We start from the raw sequence: 21198 nt of genomic DNA on the forward strand, positions 1-21198 counted from the left end.
CCCCCCCGGTTTATTTCAAATCGTTTTGTGCTCACACTGACGGTATCTTCGCCGCAAACTCAGGCTGCGGTGGAAAAGTTGATGAAAGTGCGCTTCGAGCGTATGGCGAAGACGAAGCAAGTCCCTGCGCCCCATGTTTGAATGTAACTCAGGTTCCAGATTACACCGTCTCCATCGTACTTGTGATATCACTGTCTCCTGTCTCCATCCCTAGAGGCCTGAGGGATTGTCGAGCGCTTTCTGTCACGGTTGTGGTCCGGAAGCAGATGGATGACTGTCATCGGCACACGGAAGTCAGCTGTCTAGCTTGGAAGAGAGGCCTGATGAGAGGACGTAGACGCACAGGGTGTCAACGAAGGCGACGAGCTGCACTGTGTCGGTTGGGGAGAACATGCAGTGCTGAACTGTCGGATGCCTTTCGCCTTGCACGACTTATAACCCACGCAGCATCGACGTTTTCGGATTCTTTGGTCATGGGGAACTGTGAGAAACAGACAGCTCGGTCCGCTCTCTACGCGTCAATAAGTAATTTAAGAGCCTTGTTTCTCTTATTCTTTTTGAACCTGAAGAAGAGTTCTCGTTCGCCTGAAAGGCATATACACAAGGAGTCGTCAGGAGAAGCGTTCTGACATCAAAGTCTCACTTACCGTTCTAACTATCCCGGCAATGTTCCTGCTCAAAGAGAAAAGCCCCATCTTGCATCTAGGTTGTACAGACGTGTTTTAGGGGGATGAAGAAGTGTTTTGTCGCGACCATTCCATAACCCAGGAACTCCCTGCACCAGCGAACAAGGGAGGAACAGCATCAGTAAGAAGTTGGCGCTATAGTGGAGGTACAGAATCTCTTGTGGCATAACTAGAAGTACCCAGTCTATCCAAGAAGGTACGGGTAACGTCTCTCTCTCGGAACCTCAGGCACAAACAGACTTGAAGCAGCTAGCACTGGCATGCGAAGAACGGTCGAGTCGACTCTCCTGCAGACATAGTACAAGATCACCAACAGTGTATGATCGAGTTCTAACCGTTCCGCGTACTTGCAACGTCTTACAATTTTTGTACATGAAGCGACTGTTCTATCGCTGGCCTGATCTAAGCCCAGAGGTTTCGTAGCCGTTGTGGTTCAAGGGCTCAGCGCTTCGGACATAGCTGCCGCGGTGGTGAAACACCTTCCCGCTCGCCTTCGATACCGTTCTCTTCTCTCCAAAACCAGTCCCGCACAATAAACGCACCAGCTCATCCTACGATCCACTCCAGAGAGTAGGAATCCATCGTGATTGAGTACAGAGCGAGAACGATGGAGGCGAACGAACGCTGAAACACCGGCCTGAGCGTGTCCCTGGCGTAGTCGACAATCGCTGCCAAGCATGCCAGTGCGGTTTTCTTACTGTTTACACCGTGTGCCAGTGAGTTTGATAGGACGGTCGCATGCGTGGCTTGACGCGTGAACTTGATGAAAATCGCCCTAGAAGGTCATCAGGCACTGGGGATATTAGCATAAGTATAGCAGCGACCGGGACTTGAAGATACAGAGAATATGCATAGACATATACCAAGTCCGCGAACCTAACCTCCTTCAGCGGGTACCCGGGTATCTCCACACGCACACGCATACGCACGCCGTATACGTACGTCTCGTCTCCAGCAGCCACCCCAACCCCAAACCAAACCTACACCTTGACCCTCCGAACCTCATACCTCACACGCTCCGCGTCCCTGATGAGCACCACGACGCGGCCCGCGCCGTCGTCCCAGTGGTCGAGCCTGCGCAGCTTCGGGCACTTCCACGCGAGCACCGACGCGACCTCGTCGTTCTTGCGCGCGCGGCTGCGGTCCGACAGCGAGAGCGCGAGCGACGCGCTGTCCGTGCACGCGACCTCGTAGAAGAACCGGATGCCGTGGAACGTCGTGAGCTCGGGCATCTGCGCGAGGACGCTCGCCCATTCGCCCTGTCGCATAGTGATCTAGGAGTCAGCAGCCGTCGCAGACATGCAGACAAGCATGAGCATTGAGTAGAGGAAAGGAAACGCACGAAGTTGGAGACGACGTGGTTGGGCGTCGACTTCGCGCTCGAGCCCGAGCCCGAGCTGCAGCCCGGCATTGCAGCGATGATGCTGTTGCTCGCCGACCCGCCCCGTTTCCCAATGTCGAGCCAGACCAGGCGGGGGGCACACTCCGCGAGCCTCCTCACATCCTCCATCTCGCTCCACCCCGCAAGCTCGAGCCGCCTGACTTGCGTGCCGAACGCCCTGAGGTTCTCCAAGAACACTCTGTCGCGCGGGGAGTTGCTGAGCCGGATGCCTTTCAGCGTCTCGAGCGGACGGCCGCCGTCGCCGTCGCACGGGCACATGAACAACGCGCTCGCGAGGTCCCGGCCGGCCTTGAGCTCGCGCAGGCGAGGGAGGCAGTTTGGCGGGAACTTGAACGACGCGAGGACGCCGTTGCCGTGGTTGTTCGCGCCCGTGCCGAAGGCGACGTCGAGATGGAGCACTTCCAGGCTCACGTGCGCAGCCAGGAAGGATGCGGCTGCGTCGAGGCCGGCGTGAGGCGTGCACCAGAGGTTCGTGAGCGTGAGGGAGCGCAGGGACGACCAGCGGCCGCACAGCAGGAAGTCGTCCGCGACGGGGTTGAAGAAGCCGGGAGAGTGCCGCGCGAGATAGCTGATGTCGAGGGCCTCGAGGTTCGGGCAGCTGTGCAGCATCGAGGAGATGCGCGTCAGGTCGGGGTTCTTGGACGCGCCGAATGTGCTCTTTGCGCCGTGCAGCCCGACCTTTTTCAAGTCAAGGAGCTGGGCGATGGCTAACGGTGAACGAAAGCCAAGTCTGACGAGACTTGAGTACATACCACCGCAGGGCGCTGCTTGGACTTGCGCGACACAACAGCTGTGGACGCGTCCGAGTCGTCGACAGGCAGCGCCTGGAAGATCAAGTTGTCGTTAACCTCGACCTCGCTGACGGTCTGGCACTTCACGAGGGCCGGCCAGACACGCTCAAAGGCGACGAGGGAATGGTTGCAGGACCACTTGAACGACTGCAGGGCCGTCATCCTCGCAAGAGCAGACACGACGAACCTTTCCTGCTTATCGTGCAACGCCAGCTCGTCATCCGTCGACTCCAAGTCCGTGTCCGTAGTGAGAATGCCCGAGGGTACAGCCTGCTCCGCCTCTCCCGCGCGCTCGTCGAGGATCTCGAGCCTGCGCACGTTCCGCGCCAGGGACCGGTGCACGACGAGGTGGTTCCACACGCTCAACGCGCTCGCCTTGCACTTGATAACGCGATACTCGTAGTGTCTCGGGAACACGACCGAGTACAGCCTCTTGCACGACAAAGCAAGGGCGAGAAGGTCGCGTTTCGCGTCGATGTGGAACACGATTGAGTCCAAGATCTCCGTCGGCTGGCGGGCGAGGGCGCGCTGCGACGCACACGGGGCGAGCCCGACGAACGGCTCGACGACGGTGAGCAAGTGCAGCGTGAGCTTGTGCTCCTCCGGACTGAGCTTGTACTGGCACCCGCCGAGGCGCGAGGGGAGGGCGGAGAGGAGCTTGCGGAGGACGTTGAGCGCGGTGAACGGGTCCGTGCGGTCGTACGCGGCGGGGTTGGTGTCGACGGGGTGAAGGACGCCTCCGTTGCGCCCGCCGCTGCCGCCTGCGCCGCCGCCCGACCTGGGGGCGGCTGCACGAGTGCGAGAGTGGGGAGGACGCGCTTGGGGCGCCATCGCGATGGGAGGAGGACAGCCTGGATGGGCGGGGGAGACGCGATTGTGGCGATCGCAGCCCGTGGGAGTTGTTCGGGGCCGCAGTGGTGACTAGACTTGTATGGTTAGTGCACTTGAGGGGGGTCGCAGCTATGTGGTCGTTGGTCCAGCCAAGTAGACAGAACCTGTGTGTATGTGCATCTTACGAACAGGCATGGTACATAGAGGATGGTGACCGTTCGCAGCAAGTTTGCAGAGCCTCAGGCGCCCGCACCAAGATACTTAACCTCACCTTGCGCATCGCTGCGCAGCTCAATCCCCAAAGGCACTGCTACTTGCTTGCATGTGAAGCAAATGCAACGTTTTGTGTACAAAGACTAATGTGTCTGTTATAGATGTGACCGCTGCCAACTCGAAGGTTCGGCAATCTAATGTCCTCATTGCAGGCTCAGACGTACGCACGCCACATCAAGCTGCAAATACACGAGTTTGTGCCCCCAAAGGTTCAGTTATATAGCGTGCTTTGAACATGGCCCTTCATAACGAGTGAAACACGCCCAAACTCTAACCTCGATCGCGTCGCCAACCACACGCGCCGAGAACGTGACCGTGTTCATGCCAGGCGCCTTACCCACTCGTACAGCAGTGGAAGGAAGAAAAGGCGAGCACGCACAAAAACAGTTCAACTTCACGCTCCAGCTTCGCCTGGCACCAACGCCAACGCGGAAAAACGTCGGTGATAGTGCCAGTAGCGTCTCCGTGCATCAATACTGTGGGGAGCGTTCGATAGCGAGCCGTGGCACATGGCTCATCGAAGCCAGGTGCCAACTGCGCACATGCATATGGAGACTCTGCCGACCTAGACTTTTAGCCTGCGCGTGGTACGGAAGGCCAACGCTGATCGATCCGACGTTCGCGCGGAGGTGAAGTCAAACCTTCGCCCTCGAGGCGGACCGGCGGTAAGTACTAGTACTAGAGTAAGTACTGTGACTGGAGGCTCTTCCGATTCTTGTCTTCGACGCACGCCTGTCAACGTCAGAAGTTCGAGAACCAGGCTGAGGAAGCTCGTGTTTGATGGAGGCGTCCCGCCCAAGGCCACAGCGAGAGAAGAGTGAGGGAGAGAGGAAGTCATTAAAACCTACAAACAAACAAACCACCATCCATCCGTGCCAAAGTAGAAGGGAAGCCAGTACGTCCATATCCTACACAGTACAAGTAACAAGCAAGGTCTGTATGTATGTATGTATCCCAGGTTCCAAAGGTCATCGATCATGCAGTAACGAGAAGAGGTCCGGTCCTCCACCACGTAGCCACCGTCGTACGTTACGTTACGTTACGTCAATACATTATACACCGTCGTGCGCGCCCCCTCATGAAATAGCATAACTTTCCGTCGTGACTCGTGAGCCGGTAGAGCGAGTGCAGTGAATGCGTACATTAACCGCGTCCGGAAACGCGTCCAATCCCAAATCCCAAACAAGAGCTCCTCCACACCAATGCCATCCACGCATCATCTCCCTGTCGGGTCCTCACGGCAAATAAGGCGAAAAAGGCGAAAACAGGCGAAAGTCACAACCTACGCCTTCACGTCCCCAGGGCCATTATCCACGCTCGCCTTCTCAATGGACGACTCCTCCGCCGCCGCCGCCGCCGCGGGAGCCGGGCCGGGCGCATGCCCCAGCTCCGCCGCCTCGCGCTTCAGATCGTCCACATAGTCCATATGCTCGTCGTTGTAGTTCGTCTCCTTGACCGTGTGCAGGACGACGAGCGCGAGCGGGAACGACGCGAGGAGCATGAGCCACGACGCGAGGTGCTCGTTCAGGAACGGCGTCGCGACGGCGTCCATGCCGAACGAGCCGGCCGAGCCGGCGGATTGGAGGGCTTTGTAGAGCCCGGCGTACCGCGCGAGCTTGAAGGGGTCGTTTGTGAGCGCGGACATGATCCAGTATGCGAGCGCTTGGTAGCACGCGTCCGCGAAGTAGTCTGCAAGGCAGCGCAAGCAAAAAGTCAGCATCGACGAACACTAGGAAACGACACAAGAAAAGAGGAAGAGGACGTACAGAAGAAGTAGAGCGCGCCCTTGCCCTTATAATTGGAGTCGTGGTAGTTGATGCGGTTCGCGCGACCCGCCGTGACGTCCTCACGCGTAAACGTGACCTGCCACGAGAGCCCGACGGCCCAGACGATGATCGTCAGCACGGTGACGACCGCGAGCCCGAGGTAGCCGCGCGTGCGGCGGTGGAACCACTTGAGGTCGAGCACGCAGTACCCGATGACGAGCGCGCCGACGATGGCCCCCGCGCCCTCGAGCGCGGCGTTGAGCGCACGCGTCGGGCCGTCGAAGCGCGCCGTGTTCACTGCGCCCTGGTACGCGTAGAAGTAGTTCGAGGCGAAGAACATGGGCGCGAGCGCTAGAGACGGAATTAGGACAGGTGATCCCATCGTGAGCAGTGAGCATGTGGTGTGCGCTGTCAGTGTCAAAAGTACGACGTACCGAGCAGACGCCAGTCCTTGAAGAGACGGGCCATGCCGACGACCTCCTCGTGCGGCTTCGAGGCGGCCTCAAGCTTGACGATGGTGCCATCGGAACGGATGACGCGGTTGGGGGGCAGGATCAAGAACGACGAGGCGACACCGACGAAGATGATCACCAGGAAGGCCTGCAGCAGTGGACGGAAGGGGGACGTGGGTGTGTGAGAAACCGCACTCGGGCGGAACAAAGATGTTCAGTTCAATTAATTGGGTACTCACGATGTATGTCGACGTCGAGACCGCGGTGAGGCCCCCAGACCTGATGTTGATGGCGAGGGCGATGATGGAGCCGATGAAGGAGCCAAACTGGAAGATGGCCCAGAAGACGGCGAACGCCTTGCCCTTGTCCTTCTCGAGCGGGTAGGACATCATGATCGCACCCTGCGCGGACCAGAGGAGCGCGGCGGAGACACCGAGGAGTGCGCCGGCGAAGATGACGAACCAGCCCGTGCCTTGCGTCTGGTAGCTGATAGTGATAGAGAGGTCAGCATGTTTGCTCCTAGTGGGAATAGAGCAGGGACGTGACGAGATAGCAAGATAACATAGATCCGCATGTCAGGGTCCGGTGCGGACGAGCGAAGGCCATCCGACGCAACGGAGCCTCATAATGGGATGAACGGCGAACGAAAGAAGTTATCCTTGCTCCGGATACTGGTAAGAGCGCGCCGCTCAAGGTGAAACTTCCGAACGGCACATTGTGGAGAAGTGGGACGCTGGCGAGGGTACCGGACCGCATAGCGTTCACGATAACACGGCGCAGTCATGTCAAAATCGAGACCCAGCAATTGCATCCCCGGGATCACGAAAATGTCGGTGCAGTACGTGATGCGTTCCCTCTAATGCCACGATCTGTCAAGTTGGCGACGGAGGAAGTAGCAGCACGAGGGATGCGCGACGGCCATGAAGCTACCGATGCAGGGACTGCATGCGTATGACCCAGTGGCAGCCCGACATCACGGAGGCTCGCACACGCGCGGGGAAGAGGGGAACCATCCCGGAGATGGGGCGGGCCACGGGCTCAAAGAAACTCGAGCAGATCGGGGAAAGAAGGCAATGTGGCAGGGATACGCAGGAAATGAATGGAAGGGAGATAAGACGTACCACCAGAGGGAGCCGACGTAGAGGGCGTAACCGAGCGTACCGATGAAGAGGGTGAGGCGAGGGCCGAGGACTGGAGGCGAGCATCGGCAGTCAAGTCAGGGCAAGGACTAGTCAGTCGAGGCTGCGGATAACGAGAGGAGAAAGGACAGGCACGTACGGTTGCTGATACCACCGCTGACGAGACCGGTGACGGCGAAGCAGCCGTAGAGGACACCGTTGGAGGTGTCGGAGAGCGCAATGTTGCTAAGACCTCCAGCACCCAAGTTGGAGACTGCACTGAACATGCCGACAGTGGCAAAGCTAGAGGCAAGAGATGCATGAGATGGATTATAGAGCACGGAACGGGTTGGGATGCTGACCAGGTAATGCCGACGAGGACAACCTGCGTCATGGGCGTGGTGTACCATACCGGTAGCTGAACCATTGCGACGCCGAGGAAATGCTCGAGTGCGAGCAGAGAGGTGGTGGCTGGTAGCGGGGCGGATGCTCGACGGGCATGGCAGGCGTCCGAAGGTTCTTATAGTTTGAGTGGGTGGAGGCGAGAAGATAAGTGCATCCACATGGTCCACGGCGGCGTGACCGCGCTGCCATTGATGCGGGCGTGACACCAGGCCTGGTGGTCCCATACGCTCGTTCCTCCCACTCGGCTTCGCGAGTCCTCCTTCCAGCCACGATCCAACTCTGTTTTGTTCAGATGACCTTCAAACGCTGCTCTTCCATGCTGTCCCCCGACGTCTTCTCCATCTCGCACGCACACCCTGCCGACTCGGACCTGCGAACGCACCTATGTAATTACTGTATTGCTCCCACCATCTTCGCCCTGATGCGCCCCGCCGCGCTCCCGCAGCGCACGGCTGCACAAACGTACCTGAACTAGCAAACGCTACAGAAGCAGATAACGATAGCCGCAACCGTGGTGTACATGTACCCTCATGAGCGCGTACCGGCGAACACATGCACCCGCCCAAGACCACCTTGTGTCGCTCCAGCCACCTGTGCTGTTCGCAGCTCTCGTTTTGCGACCCGCCATCGTTTCTACTCCCCGCGTAACACTCTGAGTCTGGGATCCGCGACATCCCCACCCCACTGCCCATCGCCATCACCATACTATTCTCATCCAGCACCGCCATGTGGGGCTCGCGGCCGTTCGCGGCAGGGCGCAGGCCAATCTGCTTTCATATGGCGGTCACAGTCGCGCTGTGCACCTATGCTCCGTCGACACCGGTCCCGGGGAACGATGCTCCGTTGGCCTAACGTTGTCTCGCCCCTCTGGTCCGCCGCTGCAGGCGGCATATACTTGGAGAGCCGCGAGAAATACTGAAATACTTGGGGAAGCCCGATCTCGACAAGTGGTGGCACTGCCTGCGAAAGAATATGGAGGCACGAGATCCCCGCCGGCCAGATGGCCATGCAGATTTATCAAGGCACCCCGCCCGCATGCCATCTTTTGCGGTCACACTCGTCCACTCCACAACGCCCGCGTGCATCCCCATGTCGACCTCGCGTGCGCGAAATTGTTTCGACTCTGGACGGCTGATACAGTAGCCAGCTGTTGCGCTATTAAGTAACAATAGGTACGCTCCCCTTCTCAGATTTTCTGCTCTGCCAGCGACGTCTGTATCACCCGTATCGGCGTGAAGCATGCACTCGGTGAGTCATCTCGTACCAACCGTGCTAGTTGCCTTGTTGCCGGTACCTGGCGAAGCCTAATAAGCACGCCGTTATCTCAGCCTTGAGGGCCTTGAGGTGCAAACTCCTCGCTGTGGCTCACGCTACTAACTAGCCACCAATCCTGCACCAATCCCAGCCCGGACCCGGTCCGAACCCGCCGGCTTGGACTTGATTGCAAACCAAAGGGTACCGATAGGCCATGCATGGGCTGAGATACGAGGCTGGCCCCTGGACGTGGAGGTCCATGGTCAAAGTGCCACCGTACCTTGATCCCGATGCCCGCGACACGTCACAGTTGTGGACAGTATGCACTTAGTACAAGCCCGTTGAAGCCAAGCGATGCCACTGAGTCTTTCTGGAATCTCTACGGAGGTTTGCAAGCTGGATCATCAACCGCGTACATACATACTCTGTCAACTGTCAATTGGGTGGACAAGTCCGATCGTGATATGGTCCTGAGGTTAAGACGCGGTCCGCTACGCCACGCCTCTCGAACTTTCCTGGCCATGAACTATAACTTGCACATATAAGGCAGAGGAAAATGAGTCGAATCCGAACTTGACTAGGGCTTCCAACTGCAACCCAGGAACCTGGGGCTACTCGGGACTGAGCGGGGGGGATCTCAACGGTTATCCTGCACTAGGGTCTTCGGGAGCTCCGAGTAAGTATCTACGAAGACGAAGTATTCACGTTCTCCCGCGAAGTCGGGATCCCGTAGAGCATAAGCACCTGATCATTCACATTAGGACTGTGAGGGATTAAGACTACGCATAGAGCTGTGTGCGTCCCGGTCAACTATAGATACAGTACTTGGTATACATTTTACATCGTGTTCTTCCATTTTTCTGCGGCCTTTTGCATCCCCAAGACGAGCACCGAGGCACGTCCATGTCTTCATCTCCATCTCACCATCCACGCCAACTCAGCCTACCAACTCAGCCCCTTCACCCGCCCCTTCACCCAAACATTCTCCAGCGGGACCGCCCACACGCCCGGGACCTCCTTCCCCTCCCCCTCCCCCTTCTTCCACTCCATAACCAAATCCTTCGCCTCCACCGGCGCAACATTCGGGCCCCGCGTCCCGACGGTAATATGCAGCCGCTGCTTGACCTCCTCCCCCAAGCCCACCACGAACTTCACCGCAGCCTGCTGCGCCTCCGCGTCGTCCTCGTCCGCCGACGCAGCGAGGTCGACGACCGTGCACGCCATGATCCGCTCGTTCCACACGACGTGCCCCAGGCGGAAGGACAGCAGCGGCGGGCGGGTGAGCGCGCTCAGGGCCCGGCACCGCTCCCACAGCGCACCCTCCGCGGGCACGGAGAGCGTCTTGGAGTGCACGAGCGTGACGTGCGGCCGCGACTGGACGCGCTTCTCGAGCACGAGCTTGTCCCAGAACTGGAGCGCCGTGCTCGGGAGCTGCGACTGGGCCGAGGCGGCGGAGATGGCGGACCCGACGACGGAGTTGAGGTCGACCTCGGCGAGGATGCCGTAGTACCGCGGGGCGGGGGGCGCCTTGGTTTTCTTGGGAGTGCCTTGCGCCTGCTCAGCCTTCTCCTTCTGTTGCTTGTTCCCGCCCTTGGCCCCCCCTGCAATGCCGTTTGCGTTTGCCTTTCCCTTCCCGTCTACCTTCTTACTTGTGATCTTGGGCTCGTACGCCCTCGCCGCCGCAAGCGCCATGCCCATCTTCTCCGCATCCGGCTGCGGCAGCCCGAGGTACTTGACGACCGCCCCGACCGCGCGAGAAAGCGCGTCCTCGAGCGGCTCCTCGACGTCCATCGCGACGACCGCGTCCGCCTCCGAGTCCGCGAGCTCCTCGGCGTTCTTGAGGAACTGCCAGACGACGTCCTCGTGCGACTTGTGCTCGTCCGCGACCAGCGACTGGTGCTTCTCCCCGCGCGCCAGGATGCGGTCCCCGCAGATCCGGTGCACCGTCGCCGGCGGGATGTCGAACGACCAGTAGAGCGCGAGCAGATGAGCGGGCGGGTCGAACTTGTTCGCCGCGTCTCGGAGCTGCTCGCGGTGCTGCTTCAGGTGGTTGTTCCTGTGCGTGTGTGTGGTTAGCGTGCTGTGGACTGCGAGGGCTCAGACGCGGATGCTCACTTGTCTGCGATGACGACGTCGTGCGTCTTGAGCGCGTCCACGACGTTCCTGATGAATATCGGCGCTGGTTTCTTGGCCTTAATGTCGTCGCTCTGGACATGGCCGAACCCGAAGAGGTACGCCAGCGCGACTGCGATCGTCGTCTTGCCTGTCAACCTAACTCGTCAGCATGCGCCAACGACAACAAATCACGGTAACACGCACCGACACCAGGAATCGCCACCGGGACGATGATAGTCTTGCCAGACTTCATGTCGACGTCCTTGCGCACGCCCGTCTCCTCGGGGACCACCTCCGCCGCATGCTCCGCCTTCCTCCCCTCCTCGCTCTCCATCCACCGCAGGAACCGCTCCCGCGTCGCGATGATGCCCTTCCCCTTCGCGAACTCCGCAAACTGGCTCTTGTCGCGCTTGATCTCCGCAATGACCCAGCGCACGTACAGCTTCGTCTCCGCCCGGCGCATCTTGCTCTTCGGCACGTTGCCCTCGCTCGCGCCCTTGCTCAGCAGCGCCTTCGTCACCTCGCGCCAGTCGCGGTACATCATGTACGGCTCGTCGAACTTGACCTTGAAGAAGAACGAGCTCCCCGCGGGGTACGGCGACGCCGACACCGGCTTGCCGCCCTTTGTCGGCGGCTCGGTGACGTGCGTGCGCACGACGAACCCCTCGATCGGCTCGTTGTTCCAGCTGCCTTTGCGCCCGATCTCCTCGGTGAACGCTTTCACCTCTGGGATCGTCTGGAGCACGGTCGAGGGCGTGGGGATGAAGCCCCACTCGCGCGCGAACGCGTCGACGACGTCTTGGTGCTGCGTGTGGAACGCCTTCGTGCACGCGTTGAGACCGTGCAGATGCAGACCGGTCTTCTCAGGCGGGTAGGGGAGGACGTGCTCCTCGAACGAGTCGTCGCAGAGCTGTGTGTTGAGTCAGAATCACCCTAGTCTTCAAAAACCGACAGACGGACCTCGGCGACCGCTGTCCACTGCTTGTCCCAGAGCGTCTTCGCGAGCTCTTCTTCGGTCTTCCCGGCCGCAGCGAGGTGCTTGCCGAGCCACCGCTCGCCGACTTGCGCGTGGCTCTCCGTGTCGCTGCCTTTGATTGCACCGAGAGAGTGTTTGGAGGTCACGAGGAGTTTGCTGGGAGTGAGCGCGGCGATGAAGATGATGCACCCGTTGGACTTGAGCGTGAGGATGTACGGGGCACGCGTGTGCGATTGGAGAGATTCCCACTGCGAAGAAGCACGCGTCAGTACTGCGTTCAGTTGCGCGATCGACAGAATGAGTGGAGTGTCCCAGCGAGATGCAGAACGCTAATCTCGAGCCCAGACGGTGCAAAACAGGGCAGGAAATGGCACAGAACAGGCCGTCTGGTGAAATTCGCGGTTGCCGCCTGGAACTGACAGCTCGCGCTGTCTGCAATCCAATCCATGCTTTCTGCCTCCCATAGCATGAGTGTCGGGTTCGCCAACTAGCTCGATGTCCTCCATGAACGTTCGCGCGATGACCAAAACCAAGTCGCGACGACTCCCGAGTGTACGCCGGTACGGCACCGTGTTGGCCATCGCGTGAATGCTTGTAGTATCGACGGTGAGGTCCATGCAGGACCACAACATGTATTGGTGCGCATATGACGGAGGACGGGGCAGAGTCCCGTACAGGACACAGGTCTGCACAAGGGGTCGGGCTCAAGAGGAGGCCGCACGCCACCACGAACGTCACTAGAGGAGAACGTCTGAGCGACTGGGATGCTTGTCCGCAGACGAAGATCACAAGCTTAGACGCTACGCCACGCCGACATGCCTTGCGGCGAGTCAAATGCGTATGGCCGTAGGCACCAACCATCCTGCGGAAACCCGTGACGGATACGGGTATGGATGGGAGATTGGCTACCCGTGTAGGAAGAGCTACGCTCTCTGAGACCCATCCTGAGTCCAAGAATGCGAGCTCTCCATGCAAACCCGCCCGTCTACCCTACCTGTTCCCCACCGGTGCTATGCCCAGACCTGCGAGCATTCGCAGGGAGGGAACGAGTACGTGAACAGGACAATCATAGCACGACGGCAAGCACGGGGGCTACGCTGAGAGGGAAAGTGAAGTATCGTCGCAGCCAAGCGTCGATGGAGGAACGGTTTCCATTAACATGGAGACGGGAAAGACGGAGCTGCTCTATCGGTGCAGAGCGGAACTCGTGACGTCTACATAGCAAGGATATCGGCCCTTTGTCCGGCGGATTGTCTGACGGACAGTCGATCTGACGTTCATAGACCGCCTATACCGTCGGGTTTCGAGACAAGCCGGACGCAGTGCATGCGCATATACGCACAGGCGTACTGGCTGCTAGTCAAAAACCAGACAGTATAGGCGATCTCTACCAGGGTTACCGAAAAAGGGAATGGACAAGAACCCAGACAGAAACGCGACCCGACTCTGCCTCCGTTCTGTGCTATTTCCTGTCCCGTTTTGGATGGTCCTAACCGTCGGGTTTCGAGACTACTGGATGCAAGGATATAGGTGTAACGTATCCACGGTACCCAACGGGGAGATAGATAGAATTGGCACTCACCGTAGTCCACGGCACCTCTCCGATGTTGAAAAACTTGTCATACCCTCGCGCGACGATGCGGTTCTTCGTCTCTCCGGACGCGGTCTTGACGTCCTGCGTGAAGAGACCGCGCGCGAGGGTAGGGAATGGCGAGGGGATGTCGTAATACTTGAATTCGTTCATCTTCCAGCTTCGCACTCGGATGCTGCGGTCGGCAGGGGCTTCGTACTCTGTCGACCGAACGAGCTTGGGGGACTTTTTCGAGAGTCTCTTGAGGGCATCGATCAGGTCAGAATCCTCGTCCTGGAGCTTGAGAGAGGAGAAGAGCTGGGTGAGCTCTTCAGAGGGCTCAGGCTTTTCCGAGCCGGCGACCAGAGGGGGAGAGGCGGCGTGGGGTGGCTCGGACATGCTGACTTGCGTTTGTTTTCGTTTGGCGTGAGTGATGTAGAGTGTTCGAGTAACTACAGCAGAGCGCAGAAGTAGCAGAGACGTAGAAAGGGCCCTCGAGCTTGGTGGAGGTTTGAGGGAGATGGAGGGGAGGAAGCGGAGCGGTATGGTGAAAGAAGCTAGGAGACTCGCACGAAGAGTCTGGGCGACTCGACGTGCTGCAGCTGTTATAATTACTCTACCTTCAATACTTGCTGATTCGACGGTGGGCGTCGAGTGATTGCGAGCGTAAAGGGGGGTACGCGAGTCAATTCTGTGATGATGGTCTCTTGCAAGTCGCGCGCGGTGGCGGCGGCGGCTCCGAGCTCGCACCCAGCGCGAAGCGGGCGAGGCGTCTTGCTTCTTGTCCGTCACCACTCCTACTATCTACCTCTGCGCGGAAAGTTGCTCTGTTACGATCCTGGGACGTCCTTGCTGGCTGGAAGCTCGGGAATCTCTAGCGACTCGGACTCACTAGCCTTGGTTACGACCATACTTCACGCCTAACACAACCCGGAAGATACCATTGGACCTCGGAGGATACCCGTCGGAGAAATATGGATGATGAGACTGCAGAGATAGAGCTGGTGAGTCCGTATATTTTTCTTGCGGCGCAAGCGTGCCAACTCGGCCCCAGCTGGAGCAGAACCTGAACAAGACGAGGCAAATCTCGCAGCGGATGACCTGTGAGTAACCCTGGTTACATATCGTTTGCGCTCGGACGAGCAGAGGTCCTTCGCGTGCACTTCGATTACCTTCTCTAATTGCCACAAGAGATCCATCCTATTCGCGCAGGAGAGGACTCGGGGCAGGTCTGCGTGTGGCATCTCTTACGACTAATATCTGTGTCTATGCAGCCTCGGCACGAGGGCGTACTACACAGGTTTAGTAAGGGCAGTGAGAGGCTTACCCGTAAGAGATGGACGCGAGTGCGGTCTCTCAAGACTCCTACGGGGCCGCAGGAAGGCATCCAAGTCGCGAAGAGCTCGCCTCGTATGGCATTCTGAACGTGCTCATGAGATAGGGAAGGGGAGAGGAAGAATAGCCTCCAGCTGCGTCAGAAGCAAGGCTGTCGACGAGGCTCGTGCCGCTTCGGGTTCCTCGTACCTCAGCCATGGTCCTGCCTTAGACGCAGCTAGAGGCAGAGGAGAAGATATATATCGAAAGTGAGAACTATGTATTGCCGAATTTGCGAGACACAACAACCGCCTGGAAGGAGCTATCATCTCCGTTCCTTGTCGCCGTCTGCCAGTCAGTGCGATTGACCAGCGCACGGAGAGTGCACGCACCTCGCGACAGGTTCAACGATTCAATCGAAGAACTTCTTCCATCATGTGTGCAGTGTTTCAGATGGTAGTGGACGAGTCTCCAACGGCCACGCGCGACAGTACACCAAGTCTACTTCTGACGTAGCGACTACTCTCGGATGGCTCGCATCCGCGATGCGCAGACTTAGCGAGTTAGACTCTGAGTTGCGAATTATACGTCGGTGAAAGGCGACTCACTGTCTTTGACTATGGTCTCATAGCAACAAGCAGACAAAATATGAATCTCATACAGCTATTCTTCGACAGCAATACTGTCCAGCTTCGATACCCGCCTAGTCAAGCTCGAGAAGTCCATTTTGCCCTTGTACACCTCAACACAGGTACTTACGAGAAGGGCGAACAGTACGTGCCTACTCCATACCTTCTGTCTATGATTCACCACATGTCCTTCAAGACATCGATAGTGCTCTGCTGAAGATCGACGAGATTGCGAGCTACCATGAAGGTGTTGCCGCGGAGGAAGCCTTGATCCTGCGAGGGTGAGTATCGGTAAAGATTGAAGCATAAGCAGTACGAACTCACTTGTGTGTCCAGCCCGCAGCCGAACCAACTGACCGCATACACCGAGGTGCTTGAGCGCATGAATGCGAGCGTCGCGTTCAACAGTGCCGACTCGCGAGATAAGGTCCGGATTCTACCCACAGGCTTACACCTCACTCTGAACGACTGTCTCACAGGCACGACTTGTGGAGAGCGGCGCGAAGAAACTCATCCAACTCTATACGAAGCTCGTAGCAGAGGGGTCATCTGGCGTACCTCCCGGAGGCTCGGAGTTCTCTTCAGTCCCGTTCCCTGCACACTTGCTCGTCACGCTCAGACCTCTCGTCGCTTTCCTCCGCACCCTCCCTCTACCCGCGACGTATCCATCGCATCCTGCAGCACCTGGTATCCAGTCCGCACTCAAGGACGCACAGAAGGGTTACGGCGACATGCGCGGCGCGTGGGTGCGCAAGTGCCTGGAGACGTTCGGGAAGCGCGTCGTCGATCGAGCTGAGACGATCGACGGCGTCGCTGCCGGCCAGGAAGTTGGGAAATGGACGCGGGACCTCCTCAGCGTCGCGAACGTGCGTCTTCGTTCTACCTGTATGTCGCACCGTTCGACTGATCGCCCACCGCGCAGGAGGAGTACAGCCTACTCACCGAGCTTGCCCCTCTCAACTCTCCCAACGCTCTCAGCTCGACATACGCCACCCTCATCACGCCCCTCACGACGCTCTTCACCTCGACGCTTGGCTCGCTCGGGTCCCTGATCAAGCGTAACCTGAACAAGAACACGTTCCTCGCACTCTCCGCGTACGCGTCACTCAGCCCATACCAGACTCCGTGGACGGAGATCATGTCGAAGCGCGCGGACCGGAAGGACAACGAGCTCAAGGAGGGCCTTCATTCCATCCGCGCGTCGTGTCTCAGGAGTTTCCCGGAGTTCCTTGCAGATATCCGGATGGCGGGCCTAGGGAAAGGTGGGGAGCCAGGTGCGGGCCTCGCGGAGTTCACGATCTCGGTGCGTAGCGGCCTGTATGCTGCTAGCTTGAGCGCTGACATTGTTTATACCTAGACTGTGACGTTCCTGGAGCGACTGCTGGCTGTGAAAGAAGCCGCCGCATCTGCGCTGCTCACGCTCGGTGATGGCAACTGGAGGATGGGCGAGGGCACGCAGGTTGGGAAGACCAAGCCCGCCGAAGTCGACGAGAAGACCGTCGTCGAGCATTTCAGCTGTATGTCCTCCTCCTGCCTTGTCTCTCGCCTTGACTGACACACCGCGCGCAGACGACGTCGTGAACGCCGTGATCCAGTCGCTCCTCGCGCTCTCGCGGATGAGCAAGCGCCCCGCCTTCGGCGCGATCTTCCTGCTCAACAACATCTCCTTCCTGCGCACGCAGCTGCTCGTCGAGCGCTCCGCGATCACCGCGATCCTCTCGCCGCCCGCGCAGGAGCTGCTGAACAGCAACTTCCGCATGGCCAAGGCGGGCTACTTTGACGCGAACTTCTCGCCGCTGCTGCAGACGCTCATCGACGAGAAGGACAAGGGGAAGAGCGCGGTAAAGGAGAAGTTCAATCGGTTCTTTGATTTGCTCGACGAGGTCACGGAGCGACACCAGATGGCGCGGGTGCTGTCGGACGACCCCGAGGGCCGGGCGCAGGTCGCGGACGAGGCGGTGAAGCTCGTCGTGCCGTCGTTGCAGAGGTTTATTCAGAGGAACTTGGGGAAGGAGTTTAGCAAGAGTGAGTGTGCTGGCCGTCCGTCTTTTCACATGAGCTGATCGTGCCTCCGTCTCCTATTAGACCCGCAGAAATGTAAGAACAAACGGCGCGCGGCAACACGGTGAATCAGAGCTGATGATGTTGTGCAGATATCAAGATGCCCCCGGAAGATGTCGAGAACCTCATCAAGGGCTTCTACTCGTGAGTGGTTGTATTGCCATGCTGCGCTGTCCCTTGCTCACGCTGCATGTCTCCAGTGGCGGACCAAGCACACTCCCTCTACCTCCTGCCCCAGAGAAGCTCACGAACACGCTCCTGCAGCAGGCCGGGTGGGGATGGTAAATTGAATCCCGGTTTCTGCACTGCGGCATACGGTCGATATCCTGTTGTACAACATACGCTAACTTATGCATTGTCCCTCTCGTCGTCGTACGCTGTGCGAATCTCCTTGCTGAGCTCCCGAGTGTCGTCTCGGTGCAGTAACGCCATGTCAAACCTCTCCTCGTCGCTGCTCGGCTCGTTGTCGGGGATCCAGTAATTCTCTCCATATCCCAGCAGGAGTTCCTGGCCTGCCTCGACCTTCGTGGCTAGGGGATATCAGGACTGTTGGTTAGTACGCAGCCCGAATGGCAAGCGGAGAGCGTGGACTCACTCGTGTAGAGCATGATGCGTCTGTCCCCGTCCACAATAACCGCTGGGCAAGGTGGGTATCAGAGTTAGTCACGAACCACTGTCAGGGATACAGCGAGGGCGAATGGGAAGCCCACTCACTGCGCGCTGCGACATTGAGCAGTTCGGTCGCACCTCTCGAGTCGTTCAAGGATCGCGTCGGGTTGCCGGCTGTCGCAGCGTCGAGGAGCATGGTCGAGCCCGTCCTGCTTTCATCATTGTCGTTGTCTTCGCTGTCAAGAGTGTACAGATAGTTCCGCTTGCGGTGTCTGTGGATCTTGCGTTCCGCCCTGTCGAACCTGGTCGCGAGCATGAGATTGGCACTCGGGACTAGTACTCGCTTTTACTGAGGCCACCGGCGGGTTCACAAGACGGGAAGATGGAGGATAAGGAAACGTACCTCCTCCGATCCTTGGGGTCATGGAGCGCGGGGAACATCTCGGCGGTGTATTCTGTGATGAGCGGATTGAGTACGAGTAAGCTCTAAAACAGTCGGGTGCATACCGTACGTACCTCCCAAGTAGGTGTCTTTGGCGAGATTCTTCTGCGCGAATGCGCCAAGGCCGTATGATCCTTGCGAGACGGCGATGGCCTGAGATGAGACCATCCTGTCAGTCGGTACACATGAATCTGAGAGGTACGCAAGACGGACCGGTTGTATTTCGCGCTGCATGGGCATGAATTTGCAGAAATGCTTGAGGCTGCCTCGGTACTCCTGGTTCCTCGCTGCAGAGGGGATGACTCAGCAAGGCCAGCACTGGACGCCGCTGCGCGGGATATATAGCGAGGTTCTTACTGTGCGAAGTAGTAATCCTCGCCCTGTCGGTCAGAGAGTCAGCGTGAGCACTCTGAGATTTGCGGACGCCCTCATACGCGGACATACTTATTATACTTGAGCTTGGGGCGGATGCAGAAATCAGGGCTGCACTCCCAACCATTGGCGTGACACGGACAATGTGTCTTGCAGATGCCATGCTTGCAGGAACAGCCTCCCCGCATCGCGCCTGTGCATTATCGCGTCAGTAAAGGGGTCGGGCATGCCTCGCGTGGAGAACTGACAACGTGCGGCGCAGCTGCATCGCCTGCTGCATCGTCTCCTGTCTCTGGCGCATGTGCAGATTGTGACTTTGCAGGGTCCTTCGTGGTTACAGAGATACGGGTCAAGCCTGTGATTGCATGCTATGAGTGGTGGCACCGTCAGAGCCAGGATCTGCGGGACGTCTTAACTGTTCTTTTGGTTCTATGCCATCGTCGCCTGCATATTGAGGAATAGAGGAACTCTCCGTGGGGAGCAAGAGCAGCCGGTGGTGATATACCTGCAGATTACGGCGTGCCGCGTCAGCACGCGTTCGACTCCTGTGGTGCAGCCGAGGGTGGAGACACTGACATCCCGGCAGTCAACGCGACAGAGACTCGCGAGTTTGCACATAGGGGCATCGGGGAAGAGCTTGAGCACATCGCAGACATCGCTGTTGACGATCAGCGGGTCGTCGTCCTGACGTAAGCATGTTCATGGTGCCTCAGATTGGGTACGAGTCCATATGTCGACGATACGTACTGTGACATCCTGCTCGGATCGGTAGCAGTTCGCATGACAACTTGGACTAGCCCTGTTTGCCTGTCTGGTATACATCGCCTCTTCATACTCCGCGTTCGCCTTCCTATGCCTGACATGCGTCAGAGGAGCTTTAGGGTGTTCTGTAGTAATCAACGATAATCACTAAAGCATGGCTGCGACTCGGAGAAGGCTTGCTTACTGTGCATCGTACACAACGCTTCGACGCAGTTCGTGCTGCGACAGAACACTGAATCGCTGGAGCGAACAGATTTCCACAAGGATGGCAGTTGGGTCCCTTGCTTCGATACCGTTCGAATGATGTTCAACTCATCCGTTGGGACGGCGGTGCCCCAACGAAGGAGGTCGCTATGCGCAATGAAAGTCTCAACAAATGTCAGATATACAGCAGCGGAGCCGTGCATACCGCTTCTGTAGAGTCGAGAGCAACCCGGCGCTACCGGTGACCATAGGATAGAAGGGGATCTGCTGTTCATCTATCGACATGAGAGACATCCCTGCATTGTGCAGGGACCACGTTGCATGTAGCGCGATGAGTTTGACTGAACGTTGACACCCACCGTCTTATCTTCAGGGGCGGATACGAGAGACAAAGTAGAAATAACTCACAGTCGACGTCGTACCAGGACGTCTGCCAAGCGAACGTGTCATACAGAGCACTGTATGCAGCCCCGTGAAACCCAGGTTCATCAGCGTACGGGATGAATTCCAATATCTGCTGATCGCGGCGGCTGGAAATACTCCGTATGGCGGGCGTGCAGGACTCATATTCTGGATATGCGAAGCTTGATATGAGAACGGTGCAACTCAGACAGTCTATCTGAAGACAGTCGGAATCGTCCAGGTTCGAGTATGAAATAGGTACGGATTGGAAGAGCCCGCGGGACACAACTGGAGAGTCAACTTGCACCGGCCCTGTGGCATCTGACGAATCCTCCAAAAGCCGGTCGGAAAGCGCGAGATTTATACAGTAGACAGGGGCTTGCAAAGTGTTCAGTAAATCCCCGCAGTACCCTGGGTCGCAATCATAGAAGGCCTGCCATGCAGTGCGGTATGCCTCAGTAATCATTTGCGGCACACGCAGATGTTCGAGGACACGTTGCGCGTACAACCACTCACGCCTACTAACTTCATCCGCATCTTCTTCCATATAACGCAGTATCGTTGATAAAGAGACCAGGGGATTGAAGAGAGCGAAGAGCGTTGGAGAGGAGAACGAGTCAAACGGGCAGGCTCCGTCGACGTGTCTTAGCCAGGGTGTGACCAGGCGTGACATTGTGATCGGGTAACGCAGCGAAAAGCCATCCCAGCTTGAAGGTGAACCTCCTCGAACTCAAACTCCGACCTCAGTTGCGTCTCATGAATGC

At 58.2% G+C, this 21198-nt stretch overlaps 5 protein-coding genes across 5 annotated transcripts; 1 reads left to right on the top strand and 4 right to left on the bottom strand.

The window, feature by feature from the left end:
• Positions 1-1475: 1475 nt before the first annotated feature.
• L226DRAFT_511753 (uncharacterized protein) lies at positions 1476-3710 on the bottom strand (the record flags this gene model as incomplete). Its single annotated transcript, XM_067678314.1, has 3 exons — positions 1476-1945; positions 2029-2784; positions 2844-3710. The coding sequence occupies 3 exons, from the start codon at positions 3708-3710 to the stop codon at positions 1667-1669; spliced, it is 1902 nt and encodes a 633-aa protein (XP_067533175.1). The 3' UTR covers positions 1476-1666.
• A 1073-nt stretch (positions 3711-4783) lies between these two features.
• On the bottom strand, positions 4784-7851 carry L226DRAFT_537104 (MFS general substrate transporter). Its single transcript, XM_067681255.1, has 7 exons — positions 7682-7851; positions 7480-7622; positions 7323-7392; positions 6441-6687; positions 6184-6349; positions 5750-6100; positions 4784-5672 (listed from the first exon to the last, which is right to left on the bottom strand). Exons 1-7 carry the CDS (start codon positions 7744-7746, stop codon positions 5266-5268), a joined length of 1449 nt encoding a protein of 482 aa, XP_067533176.1. The 5' UTR covers positions 7747-7851; the 3' UTR covers positions 4784-5265.
• Positions 7852-9776: 1925 nt separating this feature from the next.
• On the bottom strand, positions 9777-14354 carry L226DRAFT_537106 (uncharacterized protein). The gene is made up of 5 exons (XM_067681256.1): positions 13652-14354; positions 12054-12317; positions 11298-12003; positions 11094-11241; positions 9777-11034 (listed from the first exon to the last, which is right to left on the bottom strand). The coding sequence occupies exons 1-5, from the start codon at positions 14036-14038 to the stop codon at positions 9921-9923; spliced, it is 2619 nt and encodes an 872-aa protein (XP_067533177.1). The 5' UTR covers positions 14039-14354; the 3' UTR covers positions 9777-9920.
• Positions 14355-14399: 45 nt separating this feature from the next.
• L226DRAFT_537107 (uncharacterized protein) lies at positions 14400-18149 on the top strand. The gene is made up of 12 exons (XM_067681257.1): positions 14400-14643; positions 14694-14742; positions 15631-15726; positions 15779-15863; positions 15919-16009; positions 16062-16448; positions 16505-16885; positions 16940-17099; positions 17152-17607; positions 17668-17679; positions 17736-17787; positions 17844-18149. Exons 1-12 carry the CDS (start codon positions 14614-14616, stop codon positions 17926-17928), a joined length of 1884 nt encoding a protein of 627 aa, XP_067533178.1. The 5' UTR covers positions 14400-14613; the 3' UTR covers positions 17929-18149.
• Positions 17992-21107, bottom strand: L226DRAFT_561798 (uncharacterized protein; the record flags this gene model as incomplete). Its single annotated transcript, XM_067683457.1, has 16 exons — positions 17992-18173; positions 18239-18280; positions 18358-18554; positions 18656-18707; positions 18769-18847; positions 18908-18981; positions 19052-19074; positions 19139-19177; positions 19209-19259; positions 19315-19392; positions 19572-19750; positions 19814-19953; positions 20013-20179; positions 20238-20307; positions 20441-20867; positions 20961-21107. 16 exons carry the CDS (start codon positions 21105-21107, stop codon positions 17992-17994), a joined length of 1947 nt encoding a protein of 648 aa, XP_067533179.1.
• Positions 21108-21198: the final 91 nt, after the last annotated feature.

This window comes from Lentinus tigrinus (genome assembly GCF_003813185.1).
Source record: "Lentinus tigrinus ALCF2SS1-7 unplaced genomic scaffold L226scaffold_22, whole genome shotgun sequence".
In the NCBI taxonomy this organism is placed as follows: domain Eukaryota; kingdom Fungi; phylum Basidiomycota; class Agaricomycetes; order Polyporales; family Polyporaceae; genus Lentinus; species Lentinus tigrinus.